This window comes from Orcinus orca, chromosome 13 (genome assembly GCF_937001465.1).
Source record: "Orcinus orca chromosome 13, mOrcOrc1.1, whole genome shotgun sequence".
In the NCBI taxonomy this organism is placed as follows: domain Eukaryota; kingdom Metazoa; phylum Chordata; class Mammalia; order Artiodactyla; family Delphinidae; genus Orcinus; species Orcinus orca.
Window position 1 is genome coordinate 37,082,227 of NC_064571.1, and position 13,669 is coordinate 37,095,895.

At 46.6% G+C, this 13,669-nt stretch overlaps 1 protein-coding gene across 4 annotated transcripts in view; it reads right to left on the reverse strand.

Annotated features, from left to right (window-relative positions):
• Window positions 1–200: 200 nt before the first annotated feature.
• Window positions 201–13,669, reverse strand: part of SLC1A4 (solute carrier family 1 member 4) — a 110,258-nt gene continuing 96,789 nt past the window's right edge. For all 4 annotated transcript variants that reach the window (XM_049696413.1, XM_033407203.2, XM_033407204.1 and 1 more), the window contains 7 exons: window positions 13,310–13,352; window positions 11,295–11,357; window positions 9,533–9,699; window positions 7,051–7,284; window positions 5,332–5,526; window positions 4,895–5,029; window positions 201–3,065 (listed from right to left, as the gene is read on the reverse strand). In XM_049696413.1, the coding sequence (XP_049552370.1) occupies window positions 2,837–3,065; window positions 4,895–5,029; window positions 5,332–5,526; window positions 7,051–7,284; window positions 9,533–9,672 (933 nt within the window). In that variant the 5' untranslated portion in view covers window positions 9,673–9,699; window positions 11,295–11,357; window positions 13,310–13,352 and the 3' untranslated portion in view covers window positions 201–2,836. The remainder of the gene's footprint in view (window positions 3,066–4,894; window positions 5,030–5,331; window positions 5,527–7,050; window positions 7,285–9,532; window positions 9,700–11,294; window positions 11,358–13,309; window positions 13,353–13,669) is intronic.

Consider the following 13,669-nt stretch of genomic DNA (forward strand, 5'->3'; position numbering starts at 1 on the left):
GCTCACCACCGCAAGTCACATCAGTGACTGTCCTGCAGCAGCTCTGACACCTGAGTGGCCTGCCAGGCTTCAGGGGGTCGTGCTGGCTAAACGCTACTAGAAAAAATAATCAATTCAGTCACCCCCAGGCCCTCCCCTAGAAGAGCTCCACCAGTAAATACCACTTCAAAACACAAGGAGGGAATAAAGGAACATGCAGATCCTAGTAGAAAGGCTGTATTCATTTCTGAGGACTGCTATGTTTTAAGGCAAGTGTCACACATACAAAACAGTCAGAGATGAACAGTATTTACGACAACATGTTAGAAGCGCAGCGGAGACATCTTCAGACAATGAGAAAGTGGCATTTTCCCCAGCCGGGTCACTCCTGGTCTGATTCTTGTTGCAGACAGAAAAACAGGGAGAAAGCCAAGGGAAGGGGAGCAATCACCATCTGGATTTTACAAGGAAGCACCCTGCCCCAGGCACGGCACTCCCCTCACCGCAATCCCAGGTCCAGGATAGAGGATGCGCAGTCCCTGAGTCTGATTGTCCAGCTCTACTGTCCATGTTTTGTAAAATTCACCTTTAGAAACAGGAAAATCAGGATGCCAAAGACATGCAACTTGCAGTTAGTCCACCTCTGTCCAAATTCAAACTCGCCCGGACTGGAGCTAAAATATACACACACACATACATATAGATGTTACCCGCATGTATTACCTCCCACATACATGCTGCATATATGTATGTGTACGTACATAGCCATGTATATATGTGGAAGAAGGAAAGATGAGATCTAATGACACCTGAAAAATAGTGAATGTTTGGGATTTGCAGTTTGGGATCCATCAGTGTGATTGTTTCCCCTTTGAAAGCAGAAGGCATCAGCAACAAGCCAGAGGGTTGAGGCTTCCAGGCTCCTCTCAGCCCAGCTCCTGGTCACTCCTGCTTCACAGGAGACGGGAGTGACTTAGCTGGTTTAAAGAGGGCTGAAGGGAAAAGGGCCAGGTCTGCTCCGTGCCCCTTGGTTCTTCCCCGCCCATTCCGCTCAGGCCCATGCCCCACAGTCTTAATACAGGGGAGCTTCACTCTCTGTCCCCCCTTCCCCCCATTCCAGTTGTGACAAGGGAATGAGCGAGGCTGAAAGTTTGGGAGTTTTAATGGCCAGTGTGCGGTGGCAGAAATGGTGCCTGGGTCTGGGAGTCGCGGGGAGGTCAGGTACCCAGAAGTGTGCTGGGAGGTGGGGTAGTTAATTCACAAAAAGATGAAGGACATCAGGAAGAGGCTGCATTTGATGCTAACAAGAAACTACTAAGAGAACAAGTGACGTGATAACAGTTGCTCCTGCACACAGAACAAAGCCCTGCTCGTAAAAGCTGTCCTCCCCAGAAGAAGGAGCCTCCTGGAGAACTTCGGTATCACTTAGGTAACGGTAAGGAGGGTACGGGGGTGTTCGCACTTGCTATCCAAGAAGCAAAATGCGAAATGGTCGTTTTTCGCGGATTCACTCAGTTTGCCTCACCAAATCCCTCTGAGGTAGGTAAGAGGCAGGTGACATCAGCCCCATTGTACTAATGGGGTAAAGTGAGGCTCCAGGACTTGCTGCAGGTTACCCCACAGATACACACCAACAGCCACAGAGAAATAGCAGTCTAGTGCCTTTTAGGTTTTCCTTCCCTATCCCGGGCAATGCTTGTTCTCTCCGTAAAGCCCCCTCCCCTAGGTTCAGCTCAAGTCAGTAAGTAGCAGGTGGACCATTTAGCTTATAATTTTAAACTGATGTCCTGGAGGGAAAGGAAACCAAGTCTATGGAAATCAGCCAAAGCTAGGGCATCTGGGAAGAGTGGTACCTCACTCCAATGAAGGGGTGGGTTTGTGGGGTTTTTAAAATTTTGTTTTTGCTGCAATGCAGCATTTTAGGGAGGGTCTAGTTGGATTAAAATCTGTTGCTAGACCAGCCAGGGTCCTGAATGTGATGACCACATGACACCTCCCCAGAGGAGGGGGGGCCCCTCTCTGGCCTGTTGCCAAATCAGAGTAGATGGGTATAGAGCCACAGTGTTGACATAGGCCCAGGTCATGAAAACAGAAAACCTCCCCAGGGCTGGGGCCAGAATGGGGACATTAGTGTGTGTGTGTGTGTGTGTGTGTGTGTGTGTGTGTATGTCCTGGCCTGATCAGGCTGCTTCCCTTCCCCCTGCAGCCTGTACTCCCCCTCCTTTCTTTGACTTCAGAATATAATTGTTTACTTAGTGCCACTGACCAGAGACCCTAGCAGTGCTAACACCATGGAGTATTTCTAACTCGACAACGTGCAGCGCCTCCAGCCTAGTGACCCAGAAGCCAGTCAGGCCGATGTGTAGACTCTCAACACCTGAGGCCCAGCTCAGTGAATTCCAGCCGCGGCTATGAATTTGGGAATTCTTCCAATTACTATGGCTCACGAGGCAATGCGACAGATGGCTGCCACCCGTCCAGGTCTGCCCGGAAAGCACCCAAGGCTGAGCTTTCCTGGGTGCAGTGAAGCAACATGTGCATTTTCCAAGCTTTAACCACCAGGTCCTGTGAGCCTGTTACTCCCCCCGCCCGGCAGCTCGAGGGTGTGTTTCCAAACAGAGCTGGGGTGTACACAGTTGCACCTAGACATGGTAAGCCAAATGGCAGAGTGTCCTGGTCCTTGGGAACCAGGTCCTGCTGGGAAGCCCAATGCCTATGCTGAGAAGTAATCCTCAAACCAGTGACTGGGCCAAAGCATTGCACGGGAGGCTAGAAGTCAGTGAAGGCGGTGCCCGGGTCTGCCGACCGGACCGATGGGGTAGGCATCCCCTGCAGGCAAGCTGGAAGCCCAGCCCCATCACAGAACTGACTCCTTGGACTCGGGGGTGCTGGCCGCAAGGCCGGTGGGGTTTGGGTGTGTCACCAAGGGTGACGTCTCCTCCTCCGACTTGCAGTTGGGGACGGCCTCCACTTTGACCTCACTCAGCTCCTGCTCGCCTCTTTTCGTCGCCTTCTGATTCAGGTGGTGGAGGATGCCTGCACCCAGGGCATCGCCCTCCACGTTCACCACGGTGGTGGTGCGGTCCCTGGGGGGAAGAGAACAGGCAGGCATTACAGCCAATGCTGCCTGGAGCCACCAGGGGGCGGATGCCACCTTGGGCTGAGCCACCAGGAAGCTGTGACACTGAGGGAGAGCAAGCTAGTAAGGGCACAGGGCCTCACTTGATGCTAAAGTGATTTTCTCCAAATACTTTTTATGAAACCAGCAGATCCTCAAGAAAACTTGGGAAAAAGAAAAGTACAAAGGAGAAAACAAGTCACCCCACCCCCCCATACTCCGCAACCCTGAGTGAACCAGTATTGACCTCTGGATCTGTTTCCTTCCAGAAATCTTTCAATGTATGCATTTCACGTGTGAGACACCATCGTATAAAAGTTACAGACAGCTGGGATGATCGCACAGATTCCGTCCTGGGTCCAGCTCCTCTCCCACTCACGGCTGCGCTGTGGGAACCTGCCTTCTTGCTCTCACTTTGACACTGCATCTCTACTGAATTGTAACCTCCACATGCTTTCCCTGGCTGGTGGCAAACACCATCTCACAGAGAACAGCGCTGTCCCTTCCAGAAGCTTGTCTTCCCAGACCCCCATAACCATCCCCCATCCCTGGGGCTCAGAGGAAGTAATGTGCCCATTCTGAAGAAAGGGGGAAAATGTGACCTTGCCTGCGGCATTGGAGAAGCTGAGGGCTGTGGAATCAGAGGTCACGGTGGTACAGGGCTCCTGTGACTGCAGGTCTCGCCTGGGCAGCCCGCTTGGCGCCCTGCGTCTCTCGTCCTGGCTAAGTGCCCCTTCGTGCCTGCACTCCCCACGTAGAGGAAACAGCGGGGTGAGGAAGGAGGCAGGGCCTCTGAGACGCAGCTCTGGTCCCGTCCAGCTCACCGCAACGTACCATCGCAGGGACTGAGTTCCCTCCCAAGTGCTCTCTAGACAAGGCAGGTCTCCAAGGCACATGTCACATTTCACCCCCGAGGAGCTGTAGGGATTCTGAGAAGCCCCTTCAAGTCTCCAGGGCTTGAAGATTTCCAAACACAAGATTTCCAACCACCATGGGCTGAGCCACGAGCCCAGGGCCAGGCTCCAGTGTTTAGGGTATCCCATGCCCAGCTCTGACTAGCCTGGCCAGGGGTGTCTTTCTTCCCCAGTGTTGACTGAATGCTCTTCCTGCATGTGCCTAGAACCCTTCTATGTGCTGTGCACGTGTTAACGCATTTAGTCTCCACCATAACTCTGGTGTAGGTTCTGTTCTTATCCCCATTTGACGGATGGGCAGACCAAAGCACAGATGGTTCATATCATACAACTAGTAAATGGCAAAGCTGGGATTTGAGCCCAGGTTCCTGGGCTCCAGTGTTCATTTTCTTATTCACATGCTCTACTGTCCAACATCAGTACCTCAGCGGACCTTCCCTATAAAAGAGGTATTGTTTGTATCTGAGAAAGGTATCATGGGACTCAAGGAAGCAACACTCAGAAACTGTTCTGTGTCTTTATGGGAGCCCAGGTAATGGTCATCTGGATCACAGCTCCTTCCTAACTCTGCTCCTGAGCCCAAACCATGACATTCGCATTAGCTGGGCTCATCTTTTCTCCCCTTGCAGAAATCACTCCTTGGACATTCCAGGCCAAGGATGACCATTCCCAAAGGCTCGCTGCTCCAATGGCTATGACCCCTATGCAGCCACCAATCTCTATAGACCCTTGGGCCCCTGGCTTTCCTGAATGTTCTGAGCAAGTTCTCAGTAATGACATGTTTTAAGTTTCTCTGCATGCCCCAGGCCAGCGGAGTGCCAAGCTTCTAGGGAGCTCATTACAGACCTTCTTTTATTCGGTGCCCTTAGGACTTGCTACTTACACAATCCAGTCCACAGCCAGGATCAGAGAGAGGTCATGAGTGGGCAGCCCAATGGCCTCCAGGATAATGGCGATGGTGAGGACCCCTCCAGCTGGCACGCCTGCTGCTCCAACACTGGATGCTGTGGCTGTCACTCTAGGGGATGGGACAGCAGGATCAGCCATTAGCCCAGAGGATGAGGGGGCACAGAAACATGCAGAACATGGCAGCCATGGCTTGGAAACTGAAGACCACACAACCCTAGAGTCTGTCAGCTGTGCCCTTGACAGAGGTTCCACTCTCTTCAAGTAATGAATTCACGCTGTTCTCAGTTTACAAATGAGACACCCGAATCATGGTGAGATTGGTATTCATGAAGTTTTTCAAAGGAAATCACAAGAAAAAGACCTCACGTTTTGTACCAGACCTGATGATGAAGGAAAGACTACAGAACTTACAGAATGGTGAAAATCTGGCCTGCTTTCAGCTCCACATTGTTGAGCTGGGCAATGAACACTGCGGCCACACACTGGAAGATGGCTGCGCCGTCCATGTTCACCGTGGCCCCGATGGGGAGGATGAACCTGCCGATCCTCTTGTCTACACCGTTGTTTTCTTCGATGCACTTAATCATAGAGGGAAGGGTTGCAGAGCTGGAAACGCAAACAACCAACCATGAGAATAGTCCTTGCTGCCCAGGCTAACATAGTACTCAGCTCAGACCTGGGAACAGAGCAGTTGGCACCATCCTAGTTTATGGCACTCTCCCCTTGAAATAAGAGAAATATCAGAATTGTTGCAAAGTTTCTGTCACACGTGGGGTTTTGTTAACTCCCAAAGTATTCAAAATTGGACTCCTTAGATTTACCTGTTTTTTTTTTTACCTGGATACCCCTGTTCCAAATTTCTCAAGAACCACACCTTGTCTCATGGTACAAAATGTGCGTCTCCTCTCTTGAATATTTTTCCTCCCAAAAAGTAAAAGGCAAACTATGATTTTTTTTTTTTTCTTTTAGACCAAGAAGCCGAGATGGCTCTGAGAGTTTGGAAAGAGTAACTGTATTCCTAGATTACAAAGAATAAGACCCGCTCTCTCCAGTGGGCTCTGCAGCTTCTGCAGGGTGTGGCTGGCACAGCCAAGAGTAGGCTTGTTTCTGCCTAAGCTGGAGAAACTTACCTCCTTCATTCTTTCCCCCCACGACCTTGTCATATACATAGCCAGTCAGGATGGGAGGAAACATGCAGTAGGGAGGCAAAAACTAAATGTGTGAGTGAAACGATGTGCTGCCATCCTTTGAAAGTTTCCTTTAGTGTATTTGGAAAGCCCAATTTTTTTGTGAAGGATTTTTAATAATGACAAGGTGAGATAATCCCACAATACTGTGGACTCCTAGAGAGCTGAGCATGCATCCCTCACCAAGATGACTTGGTCTTATTTAGGAAATAATTCACCCATCCAAAGGGAGAAAGAATTGGGCAGGTATCATTCTAGAAACTTCCCTGCAATGAGTTTTTCTTTTTTTAAACATCTTTATTGTAGTATAATTGCTTTACAATGGTGTGTTAGTTTCTGCTTTATAACAAAGTGCATCAGTTATACATATACATATGTCCCCATATCTCTTCCCTCTTGCATCTCCCTCCCTCCCACCCTGCCTATCCCACCCCTCTAGGTGGTCACAAAGCATCGAGCTGATCTCCCTGTGCTATGCGGCTGCTTCCCACTAGCTATCTATTTTACGTTTGGTAGTGTATATATGTCCATGCCACTCTCTCTCACTTTGTCACAGCTTACCCTTCCCACTCCCCGTGTCCTCAAGTCCATTCTCTAGTAGGTCTGCATCTTTATTCCCATGCAATGTGTTTTAAGTAGCTGCTTTCTTTCACTTAGGCAGAGGTCTAATTAGGGTGAAGACCCACAGTTGGACTAAGTAATGGTCCAGTTGACCTCTAAGCAGCAAGAAGAAGGGAACGAGGCAATCCCTCATTCTGGCAATCCTAAAAATCCACTTCCAAAGAGCTGTGGGGCTGGTAGTACAAAAAAATCAGATGACACCAATTTAGAGTCTTCAAGAAATTAAAATATGTCAAGGTGATGGTTGTGCATCCACCACAGGCTCATCTGGTTCCATATTAATACAGCTCAGGGCAGCCAAGGGCACCTGAAACCCACTCACCTGGAGCAGGTGGCAAATGCTGTTGCAAATGGTGTGAGGAGGCCCAGGAGGAACCTGAACGGGTTTTTTCTCGTGAAGACAAAATAAATAAGTGGCAGAACAATTCCTCCGTGAATAAAATGGCCCAATATGGATGTGAAGATATATTTCCCCAGGCTGGTCACCAGCACGATGATGTCCTTCATTTCCACAATCTTGCTTCCAACCAGGAACATGATGCCCACAGGTACGTACCTAGGACATGAGCAAAGGGCACTGGTCAGTAAGGGTGGTGATGCTGGGGCTGAGAGATGTAGGCCTTTCCTGTCACAGAACGCAGGGACTCTCAACTAGGTGGTCTTCACCTCTCCCTAGGATGACCCTAAGGAACAGAAAAGGATGGGGGTATACCGTGCCCATTTTACAGGCCGTGAAACTGAGTAAAATTAACATGATTGCTCATTGTGGGTGACGGAGTCAGGACTAGGACACAGACTTCTTTCCCCTTGGATATTGTATGTTCTTAACAGCTGGATGCAACCAACCATATGGGCTCCCAAGTGGAAAGGCAAGGAACTCTTCAAGAGCAAAGCCTCTGGGGCTGTGAGCTTGACTTTCAGCTTTGCTCAGGATTGTTCTCAGAACTTAGAAACACAAAAGACACCTATTTTGCAGAATTGCTGTGATACAGAATTGAGCCAAAGCTGGGCCTTTTGTGAAGTTTTAAATTCTTTGTGGTTTGGAAAACATGATTCTGTGGGAAAAAGTCATTAACAATGACCCTCTGGGAACACTCTTGGAGCGTGAAGATTTTTTTAATGGCAGGATGGCAGGAAGAAGGAAGGGAAGAAATGAACTATGGGTGCTACAAAGAACAAAAGTCTGCTGTTTTGCATTTAATATAAATTGAGGAAGAATTTTTATAACTATCAACTTTGTTTGTAAATTTTAATTATATACATAATAATGTCACATGGTTCAAATTTTAAAGGGTACAAAAGGGTGAAGTCTGCCTCCCACCTCTGTACCCAAGCACCCATCTTCCTTCCAAGGAGACAGCCAATGTCACTGGTTTCTTGAGTTTTCTTCCCAGAGATATTCTAAGCAGTATTATTATTTTAAAATCCCATAGTAATACATGAAAACATTCTCCTTTCAAAAGAATTAAAACATTATAGATTAGGCCAAAACCTTTAGGGACCATCCTCAAGCCAGCACCATCCTCTGATAACCACTCCTACTTCCTATGCCTGCATAGGCACTTTTTAGGCAACAGATCTCTCACTGCGGTTAAGACACTCAGCTGGGTCTGCCCTTCCAAATATCTGCTTCTGTAACTAATACATCACATTGAAGGAATGACTGTAAATTGGTTTCCAGATTGAAAACAAATGTCTTAACATACGAACGTCACTTTCTTCCACAGTTTCCTTTAATCCAAACTTTGGGAGGATTTTAGACTAAAAAAATAAGCCAGGAAAAGAACTCGATGTGATGAAAACATGTTTTCCTTTCTGAAAATATTTTTCTCCCTTGAACAACAGCAGTCATATGAAGTGTCATGTTTACAATATAGAGTCAGACTCTGGAATTTTGGGGTGAGCAAGAAAATTTGGTTAAGCAAGATAAACATCACCAGGGGAGGCTCCGAACTTGGCTTCCCACCGAATCTCAAACTTTCTTACCAAATGCCAGGCTTCTCTCCTAAAATCAGTGCAGCTGCCATCCCAATGCCATCTAAGAGAGAGACGTTCTGGGATATTTAAGGGTTGACAATAAGGAAGATGCTTTGTGCACAAAAGGAGAAACTAGTTTCTCAGCAACGAATGGGTAGAAGCTAAAACCCACAAAGTTTGGCTTGAGTAAAACAGCAGGATAAAGCTTACGAGGCATTGGCACTGAAATCGGTATGATTTCTGAGAAGTTACTTTGAGAGATCTTGTCAACTTTTCCCTTGTTAGCCAGAAATCAATCTGATGGTTTTTATTAAACAATTGCCCTTGCATTGATATTACATAAAGAAACATTCACATAAAGGAGAGACCATTCCAAGTTCACATATATGTATGGAGTGAAGATGGATTTTCCCTCCATGTTGTAAAATACTATAGGAAGGGGCCCTTCTGAAGCTTGAAGTCTATCCTTTAAAGTGAAATGAGCCTCATTTTATACAGCAGATAGCAAATTTATGGAATCCGTTGCCCCACAAGATGATATGGGCATCTCATGGGATATGGGATGGTGGTGGGACTCATGGATAAATCCCCAATGATAAAACCCAGGGGTCATTGTGGGTGATGAGGAAGTGATTGGTAACCATGACACATGCCTGTTTCTCTGAGGTCCTTCACCCCTTGTACCAAGACTGGCCTGTGGTACATCAACCACATACAGAGCCCTGGTCCAGGTGGTCCCATAGGGGTGACCTAGAACAGCTAAGTCAGGTTCTTTTCTGGATGGCAGGAGAAATGAGAGAGAGAGCAGGTGGCAGGGTGACACTCACCACATAATCCACGACACCAGCACCATCGTCGCCTCATTGAGGGCATTGAAAAAACGAATGAGCTCTTCTCCTTCAGAGCCGAGTTTCTTCAGGGCCACTCCTAACACCAGGGCAAAAAGGACCAATCCTAAAATGTTCATACCTTCAATTTCGGTGCCAATGGGGATCTGTAGGATCAGAGGGGACAAAGGGTCTAAGTTTACAACAGATGAGTGAGAATTAAAGAATGCATTTGCTCCGTTGTCTCTGCCAGACTGAAACACTGTGCCCGGAAGGAGGAAAGGCTCAGATTTTCTTTAACCCGCAGTGATTTCACAAATCAAGGGGCAGGAAACTCAAGGGGAGATGGAGTCTGAGGATATGGAAGTCAACAAACAAAATCTTCACCTAGTTGTTAACTCTGAAAGCTGTTCAAAACGGGCATAGGTTGAAGCAGAAAGTAGCGAGCTCATCATCACTGGATAAATTCAGCTAGAGGTTGGACAATCACTTCAAAGGGTTGCTTTTAGAAGAAGAGCTGATTGGTGAAAAGGTCCTTCAGATCAAGAGTCAGTGATTGGAACTTTGCCTCCTAAATGTCAACAAATTCTTTGTTGCTAGGCTCTTACCATAGTCTCCTCACTGACGAATTTCAAAAAAGATGTTCAGAATCAACGTGGGTATTTTCAGGATATTCTTTCTTAAATCACTGACTTAAAATGTACAGGTATAATGTATTCTTTTTTTCCAGCAGTGCTGAATCTCACTACTCTAAGCATATGTTAGAGGAACATTTTATTCCATCACAACACATTATGAAACTCTGAACAGGAAACATGTCAGCGTGGTAAAAACCGAAAGAGCACTTTTACCACTGTTCTAGTCTGAACCCTAGTCCCAGCTCTGATACTGAGTAACTTCTCTGAGCTTCAGGTGCTTCATCTGCAAGATGAAGTGAAATAGACTAAACTAATAGCTTTTGACTTTTTTTTAAAAAGTAGAACTTTTCCTTCAATCAAAGAAAGGCTGGTAGGGCTTCCCTGGTGGTGCAGTGGTTGAGAGTCCGCCTGCCGATGCAGGGGACACGGGTTCGTGCCCCGGTCCGGGAAGATCCCACTTGCCGCGGGGCGGCTGGGCCCGTGAGCCATGGCTGCCGAGCCTGCGCGTCCAGAGCCTATGCTCCGCAACGGGAGAGGCCACAACAGTGAGAGGCCCGTGTGCCGCAAAAAAAAAAAAAAGAAAGGCTGGTAGAACTCAGAGCCACTCAAGCCCTAAGGAGGTGTACTAGGGGGTGGGGAAGGGCAAAGTCCCTCCTTCTCCCCATGGCAGCTCCATGGCTGGACTGAATAATTCTTGAGGTCCCTTGTCCCTTCCAGCTACATAGCATGAAGGCTGGGACCTAGCTCAGTGTCTGGTAAACAACAGGTACTCAAAAATACTTGTGAATGAATGATGGTTATAGTGAATTAAACCCCCAAGACCAATTCTATGTGCAGGGGTAGGTTAAATCACCTATTAATTATATTTCAGAATAGCAGAAGGGGTGTTATAAAATTATTTTTTCTAAGAAAGGGGGCAGTAGTTCCAATTCAATGACATGGATCCACTAAACATGGTAAATGGCCAAAGGAGCAAACCTAACCCGTGTGTTTCAAACAGCCCATTCAAACCCCAAAGTCTTCAGTCCGGCTGAGAAAAACACGCATCGTGTATGCTCCCTCAGTTATGAAGCATTATTTGTGTTATAAGTATTTGCCACAAGTGATCTCACAAGAAGTTTTACCTTTTCACGGGTTATGTTTCCAGTGCTTGTGTTGTGGGTCACCTCTCTATAGTCGGTTGCATACTGTGAACAAGAGAAAGCAAAACTCCCGTCAGTTCACAGCTGAAGACCACCTGGAGGAACCGAGAGGACTGCTGGGCCTCTGGCTACTCTGTCCTTCTTCATTCCAGGTCTTCTGGGCACTCCTCACTTGGCTGGCCTGACAAGGGCCTCTGAGGACTGTACAAAAGTTACTTAAGACCAAGGCAGCATGCACTCCAGACTTCTGGTTTTTTAGGAAGCCAAGGAAATGGGGAGAATTTCCTATGTCCCCTGGTCGCTGGTTTGGAGAATGTCTGCACACTTTCAAGCTGATGGTTTGATATCTCCAACAGCTCAGAGTTCACCTTATTTGGGGAAACTTGGAATTCGTTCCACGATGCCGAAGTACACTTTTCGATGTGTTATTTTATGTTCATTCATTTATTTATGCTCCACTATGTTCCAGAACTTATTTGAGCCTGACTGCTTTTCAGCATCTGTTTCTAATCTGCCTTCAGCCTCCACTCCCCAGAGCAAAGGCTGGAAGGCAAGACAGCATTTTCGGGCTGAGTCTTCTGGGAGACCACTCATCAGAGGTGAAACGTCCCTCCAACTTTGTTCCTGCCAGTTGACTTCACACACTTCTGCCCAACGCACACAGTTGTCTCCCTGGGGCAGTATACATTATCGTTGAGGGGACTCTGTTATAAGACACCCTTCCTGACCCTTCTAAGGACCCCTGGCTTCTGAACTGTTAAGAGGAGCCCCTTAGAGGGTTCAGACCCAGAGGCTTGCTTTGAACCGGCCTTTAAAGAGCTCTGGTCTCTCTCAGCTTTGATTATCAAGCTTTCAGACAGGCAGAGATGTTCAGCTGTCCCATGATTAAGGATGGCAGGGCAAACAAAACCCACCCCACATCTTCTGTGCCAGGCACTGAAAGCCCCGCAAACCTTGTATTTTTCTCCTAGCTTACATTATACATACAAGCCACAGCTATGTTTATATGCAGGGTTTTTTGTTGTTGTTTGTTTGTTTGTATGTTTGTTTTAAAGAGAGGCTGTAAGTAGAAACAGAAAAGTCTTGGCTTGAAAAAGGCAATCAGTTTAGTCCATCTATCTAGACCTTTATATTCTTTCTCTATATAAAGCATGGCTGCAGGGGAGTTACTTGAAGAACTGCTAAAATTAGGGAAAAACTGGAAACCACCATCAACAAGGGACTGGTTGAGTAAAATTATGATACGCTCATACAGTGGAATACAGCCAATAACTTATGCAGAAGGATATTTACCTACATGAGAAAATGTTAACAATAAGAGCAGGTTACAGAACAATATGTGTAGCACGTGTACATACTAACAATGTTATGTAGTATAATTATTTTAAAATCATGTGAGTGTGCACATGTATAGAAAAAACATACTGGAAGGAGGTATACCAAAATGTTAATGGGTAGCTCTAGGTGGTGATTATGGGTGATTTTTATTTTCTTCTACTTTTTTCCACTTTATTTTTATTTTTTGCAAGGAGCATACGTTATCCTTATAATCAGAAAAAAAGATTAAAATGTATTTTTTAAAAATTCTAGGGAATTCCTTGGTAGTCCAGTGGTTAGGATTTGGTGCTTCCACTGCAGGGGGCACAAGTTCAATCCCTGGTCAAGGATCTAAGGTCCCACAAGCCACACAGTACAGCCAAAAAAAAAAAAAAAAAAAAAAACTAAAATATTTAAAAGCTCCCAAAAATGTGATTTGAGGGTATTAAGTGATATGAAAAGATACTGAAACTAGTGGGATATTTCGGAAAAATTTTTGGTTTCTTGTTGTTTTGTTTGTTTTCGCTCCAGGGGTATATCTATAAATTTTAGGCCAATGATACTAAGTGTTGTTAACACACAACCCTCCCTGTTCCACCTTACCTAACTCTATAGCAGTAATTTATACGTAACCCACCCCTCCCCAAAGTTTCATATTTTTAGCAAAGCATCAAGCTTACCGTACGGAAAGCTGCAACCACAAGATTTGAGGGAAACAGGTTTCTGTTGGAAAAGAAAGCATTTTGTCAGTATTCTTAAAATTCAGCATTCAAAGTGTCCACTTTAAGATGCCCATTCCTGACAGCCTGACACACAGGGTTCCCTCTTTCCCCACGTCCAGCATTTACTGCCATCTTCTGCTTGATCCAAGCACCCAACTGTGCTTCGTCTGCGGGGCCCCAATAGATACTTTGAGTGCACTGATCTTTATCCTCATCTCCCTCGTGGTGCCCCTGGATATTGAGGTAAGCTGTGTCCAAGGAAACCGGAATAATTGCATCACTTTCCTTTCCCCTAGAGGCTAAGCCCTAGTGCAGTGG